This window comes from Cucumis melo, chromosome 6, assembly GCF_025177605.1.
Source record: "Cucumis melo cultivar AY chromosome 6, USDA_Cmelo_AY_1.0, whole genome shotgun sequence".
Classification (NCBI taxonomy): Eukaryota; Viridiplantae; Streptophyta; class Magnoliopsida; order Cucurbitales; family Cucurbitaceae; genus Cucumis; species Cucumis melo.
In genome coordinates this window covers 12,486,533-12,492,566 of record NC_066862.1, presented here as the reverse complement: position 1 = coordinate 12,492,566, position 6,034 = coordinate 12,486,533, and the positions used below count along the sequence as shown (strand labels likewise).

The 6,034-nt window shown below is 35.5% G+C and overlaps 1 protein-coding gene across 1 annotated transcript; it reads right to left on the bottom strand.

The window, feature by feature from the left end:
- Nucleotides 1-2,240: 2,240 nt before the first annotated feature.
- LOC127149809 (uncharacterized) lies at nucleotides 2,241-4,198 on the bottom strand. Its single transcript, XM_051085786.1, has 4 exons — nucleotides 4,046-4,198; nucleotides 3,119-3,235; nucleotides 2,467-3,029; nucleotides 2,241-2,391 (listed from the first exon to the last, which is right to left on the bottom strand). The coding sequence occupies exons 2-3, from the start codon at nucleotides 3,228-3,230 to the stop codon at nucleotides 2,506-2,508; spliced, it is 636 nt and encodes a 211-aa protein (XP_050941743.1). The 5' UTR covers nucleotides 3,231-3,235; nucleotides 4,046-4,198; the 3' UTR covers nucleotides 2,241-2,391; nucleotides 2,467-2,505.
- Between the last annotated feature and the right edge of the window lie 1,836 nt (nucleotides 4,199-6,034).

Genomic DNA, 6,034 nt, shown 5'->3' with positions numbered 1-6,034 from the left:
ATTAATTAATTAGAGAATTAATTAATAGTTTAGATTTAATTAAATTAAAATTATAGGTTATACGAAAGATATTCATTTAAATATGATATGAAATATTAATCAAATATGATTTAATTAATTATTACATTAATTAAATATTTAATTTAATTATTTATTTATTTTAATATATATTAATATAATATTTATTTATTAAATTAATAGGGAACGTGGGTGGTTTTTCCACATTCCCATTTATTCTCTCAACTTCCCAAAATAACAATCAGAGTAACCACTAAGCTAATGATAAATATTAATAATTTAATAGTTTTCTTTATATTATATAAAGACAATAAAGTTGAGGAGGGTTATGCTAAATCTGTTGGTGGTTAAGACTAAATACCTTATTCTAGTAACACTATGGATACGACTCACTTTGTATTTGATACAAACACATTGATTCAACGCGTTCATGTAGGCGACATGCAATGAGCTTCTATTTCATTAGGATGACTTAGGGTATCTTATGCAATGAGCTTGCATAAGATCAAACCATAAAATAGTAATCACTAAATGTAACTCCATTAACTAGTTGAGTTTCTATTTCATTAGGATGACTTGGATAACTTAGTCTTAATCCTGAGTGTATTATGAAGTCCTGTTCGGGAGAGATTGTCCTTTGATTTGTACGGGTGAGAGTGGCCAGATTGTTGACTCGATATGCTTATCATTTTAGGGACAAGACCGAGTGGGGAGCTAGAAATATAATCACACAAGATGAAATTCACTCTTTCCCGACTTTAAGGTAAGTAGATAAGTGTTCCTTAAATGGTGTCTCTAGCACTTGAACAAAGGGTCCTACCCTCTTTATGACACGATAGAGGTTTCTATTTAGTGGCTGGACCATAAACAAGTTGTTCATTAGAGCTTCTTCTTGGCATAACTTCTTTCGTCCCTGATGCCTTCCCCTGACAAGGAGAATTTCATGAGTCCTCCGGACCTATCCGGAGTTGCAAAAGAGAGTCTTTCTTCGACCTTCTAACCGCTCGATTTTGAGTTGAGCTGCTTCGCAGCTGAGCTTCATTTTGGACTCATATGCCCTGCGCTCACTACAAGAGACGGGGGTACTCCCGACGCACAAATACGTCGGCGAAAATCCAAAGTACGTCGGGAAAGGATATCCCGACGTACAAAACGACGTCGGGGAGAACATCGGGAGAAATGCGTCACGAGAGGCTTTTCCGACGCCGTACCAAATCAGCGTCGGGAAAGCCTTTCCCGACGCCGGGAGATGCGTCGGCATAACGGCGTCGGGAAAACCTTATTCCCGACGCCGTCTATGCCGACGCATCTCCCGGCGTCGGGAAAACCTGTTTTCCGACGTTTTTTTCTCGACGTAATGAACGTCGGGAAATATTTTTTATATATTTTTTAAAATATTTTATTTTTACTTTTTTCCTTATAATATTTTGCTCAAACATTCACAATGATGTTCAGATTGCTTAAAAAAATTTCGCGACGTTTTGGATTAAATTAAAATAAATCAATAAATATACAAACAAAAATTAAAAAAATAGAATTAAAATTAATAATACAAATAAGTTGACTACAACAAAATATAGTTCTCAATATAGAAAAAACATAAACATAATGAAAAATCTCCCAACGAGGTGCATATGCGCGTCATTCTACACCTTCGGTTCTAAAAATGGTATAAAAATAACTAAGTTTAATACATAATCATATATTGCAAAAACTTAAGAATAATAGAGACATATATGACGTACCGCAGAGCTAGGGATCATATGGTGGTCCCTGTTGTGCACGAGTTAGGTCTTCAATCATCTTTTTCGTAGCTTCCACTTGTGAAGCTAATGCTTGGTGATTTCTATCTTGTACTTCAATCCGTTCCAAAGCTTCATGAAGTTTAGCTTGTAATTCAATCTCTTTTTGTGTGGACTGCGAACAAGATGTCGACGAACTGCTTGCACTTGCCGTTCTGCGGGCCTTCGGCTTGGGTCCCCAACCAAGGCCTTTTGAGTAGCCTGGTCGTCTACCCAACACCTAATCGCATATCTCATCCTCAGAGAGTGGCTGACTACCCTCTGGGATAGGCTGGGATTGGAGTTCCAGCATTTGATTCTGCAACAAATTTAAAAATTATGTTAGGTAACGCGCAAAAATATATAATAAAAGTGGATAATTAATAAGGGTATAACTTACATGCGCATCCTCGGCAGCTTGCGACACGAATGTCCCAGCTCGAACGTGTGTTTCTCGGAATAATTCCACACGATCGATCGGCTGCCCTCTTCTTTCAGCGAGCTCATACTGTCGTTGTAGAAACGACTTGGACCCGCTACTATGATTGTAAGGCTGCTTCTGTCTAGCAGCCTTGTTTGTCCGTGATTGCTCCTGCATTATAACAATTATATTGTTTATTTCTTATACATATAAAAACTTGTTATCATAATTAATCATGACAAATACCTGGAATGCACGGTTGATATAATGGTCGCAGAGGAAGTGTCAATCCTCATCACGTCCAACCAATGCGTTTGGTGGGTTGGCACGAGTCTCCTCCGGGTCGCTGTACTTTTTGAAATGTCTATAACAGTCGGCCCGAAACTCTTTAAAGGTCGTGAGCATCTGATGCTCAACAAACCTGTTCATTGCTTGATCATTGAAATCAAGCACAAACAATCGCTGCACATTACAAACATAACACATTAGATTGGTTAAAGTTAGATATGTTTCAAATGAAATCATATATAAATGTGTAGTGCATTTAATTACCTGGAGGTCGCCCTTGACGACCTCAATGTATTCTCTCCCAACGTCCGTCCACTTAAGACAGCGGACGGGAAATGTCTTTCGCACGCACACGCCTATCGCTTGGCTGAAACGAACGGCGTGTGGAGAAATAGGCTTCTCCGCACCAGGGGCGATCGTCATCGAAATGCGCCCATTTATTGCAACGTGGCGCTCTAACTCCAAGAGTCGAGACTGCGCACGTCTCCTAGAAGTCGGAGTCGTTTGTTGAGAAGAAGACCCTGCTCAATAAATAGACAATAACATATAAAGTTAGAAAAAAGAACATGAAATATTTGTAAGTTAAAATGAAGAAAATTCTTAGACTCACCCGTATTGTCGCCCACAGATGAAGACCCTCCCGCGATGTTATTATCTAAATCGTCCTCAAACTGGAGGAACATATCGTCCGTCTCCATAAAATTTGATCGTCGATATGACATAATGGCTATGGACATAGAAAACAAACATTTTTCAATTTAACTTAAACCTCCCTCTCCCTAGATAAGTAGTAATTCCATTTCTTAATAATTATTGTTGTAGTTGTTGTTGAAAATGAAATAGATAGCATTTTGGACAAATTATATCTTGGCTTCTAGTTTATTATTGAATTGAATAATGGAAGGATATCAAAAAGAAGTTTATATTATACATAAAGAAACAAAATGATAGAATGAGCATGAAGACACTTTGTTGGCATGACAAAGATATATAATCTTAAATTCAAATTAATTTGTTTTAGTGTCAAATTCAAAATTCAAATTAAATCTTTATCTCAAATTCAATCTTAAATTCAAATTAAATCACAATCTCAAATTCAATAAACACCCCCCTCCCAATTCAATATAACCTCAAAAATCTCTACACATTCAAATTTTTTATCAATCTCAAATTCAATTTCAACTTCAATCTCAACGTCAATCTTAAATCCTAAAACCACTTCAAATTCAAATTCAACACTAAAACCTAAAACTAATTCAAAATCTATATCCTAAAACTATTTCAAAATCTAAATTCTAAAACTAATCCTAAAACTAATTAACTAAAGCAAAACTAAAACAAAAACAAAAAAAAAACTTTAAACAATTTCAATAAACTCTATCTAACAAACAATTTGAATATACGTTAATTTAATACATACATTTTTTTTAACTCTGAAACAAAAAAACAAAAAAACAAACAAACCCTAAACTAATTTTTATAAAAAAAAACTCTAAAACATAAACTTAAACTAAATAAATTTACATATTTCACTTACCTAAAGTGGCAGACGGCGACGAGGAACAACGGCGAGGGCGGTCGGCGACGGACGGCGGCGGAACAAAAGGAAATTTCAACGGCGGCGACTTCTTCTTCTTCTCCTTTCTTTTTCTGCTCCTCTCGGTTTCGGTTCTGTAATTCACAGAACTGAAACGAATTTAAAGGGGATTTCCCGACGCAGTGACGTGGCGTCGGAAAATCCCTCAAAATGCGTCGGGAAAAGGGAAATTCCCGACGCTCATTAAACCCCTTTTCTCGACGTTTCACGCGGCGTCGGGAAAAACCCCTATTCCGGACGCCGCTCCCGACGCACTGTTCACGGCGTCGGGAAAAACCCCTTTTCCCGACGTATTCTTGCCGACGCCTTCGTGGTGCGTCGGGAAAGATGGTTTTCCCGACGCATCTCCCGACGCGTTGTTGAGGGCGTCGGGAAAGCCCTTATTCCCGACGTTCTTTATGCCGACGTGCTTTTCGGCGTCGGGAATGCTCCATTTTCTTGTAGTGGCTTTCGCCTTTCTCCTCAATGTCTATCAATTTTGTCCCTCTTTCAATATGGTCTCCATGGTCTCCTCAAGCCTAAGCCCATAGCCTAAACCACTCAATAGTAGCCGAGATGGGAAAGGGTCGATGTAATTGACCGAGACCGATCCATAAAATCAGAGCTTCTTTATACTCTCGCCTAGATAGGGAGAACTCTGAGATATAAGACGTTTTATAGAGTTTTGATTCAAATCCATCTCCACCTATGTTGTGCGGTAATTTGACTCAGCTAGTGTTACGAACACTTGGACTAACTTACTGGTATTGGTCTATATCCGTGGACATAGAAATATATCTACAGTGAGAATAGTTTAGCTATGAGTCTTTAGTGAAGTGTACACACAATTAACGAATATTGATTAATGTGGTTAGTGAGTTTAGGCAATTGATCTCATATCATTGTAGCTCATGATCTGTAGATCCATTAAGTCCCCTTCCTAGCTCGTTAAGGGTAATGAGATTTATTTATATTGGTTTTAGTTTGAAATGTTCAAATCTACTTTGAAAATTAATATAATGTATGATGATGCTTTATATTAAATTTAATTTTGAAAATGATTTAAAACTAATTTACGAGAGAATGAAATATTTGAATGAATTCAAATATTAACTTAATGTGAATGAGATTTATATTAAAACTATAGGTTAAAATTTAATGTGTATATGATACATATTAAAATTATAAGTTAGGAGAGAAATTTATATTTGAATATGATTTAAATTTAGATTAAATTAAATATAAAATATTTAATTTAGTAATTAATTAATTAGAGAATTAATTAATAGTTTAGTTTAATTTTATTTAATTAAATTTGATTAAATTAAATTAAGTAAATTTTATAGATTGTGTGAGAGATATTATTTAAATATGTTTTAAATAAAATATTAATTAATTAATTAATAATATTATTAATTGAATAAAATAAAATTAATAGGGAACGCGAGTGGTTTTTCCACGTTTCCTGATTCTCTCCAACTTCTCTGTTCTGTCTGTCGAAGGAGAGTTATAAGCAATTCACATAATAGTTATGGAATGCGAATTCTCTCAAATTCTCTAAAAAAAGGTTATCACTCCCTCATAATTCCCTTCCCTTCCAATTGGTTCCTCAAAGGGTGTTTTCCAATTTGGAATTTTGTAGATATAGATACGTCAACGTGAGTAAGTTACTTCCTTTTTCACAACATGCTTAGCCATAGCCATAGAAATTAATTTTGTAACTAGTTTGCCAATAGATTGATATTTTTAGGTTTCCAATTAAAATTGAGTCATAGTCTCTGTTAATTTTTCGTTGCTTAGAGCTTTTATCCTTCATTATTGATATATGAGATCCACTTCTGAATTTGTAATAAAAAAAGGCAACCTACCTGACAAGCCAAGTGTACTATATACTTGTGTTTTGTTCTGATTACCATTGTGTCTTGAAATTACGATTATCATTATTGTTAT

Excerpts from the sequence above, each read along its gene's own strand:
- LOC127149809 (XM_051085786.1), bottom strand. The coding sequence starts at position 3,230 with ATGTCATATCGACGATCAAATTTTATGGAGACGGACGATATGTTCCTC. Across the intron at positions 3,030-3,118 it reads ATCTGTGGGCGACAATACGG|GGTCTTCTTCTCAACAAACG; the intron begins GTGAGTCTAAGA and ends TTTATTGAGCAG.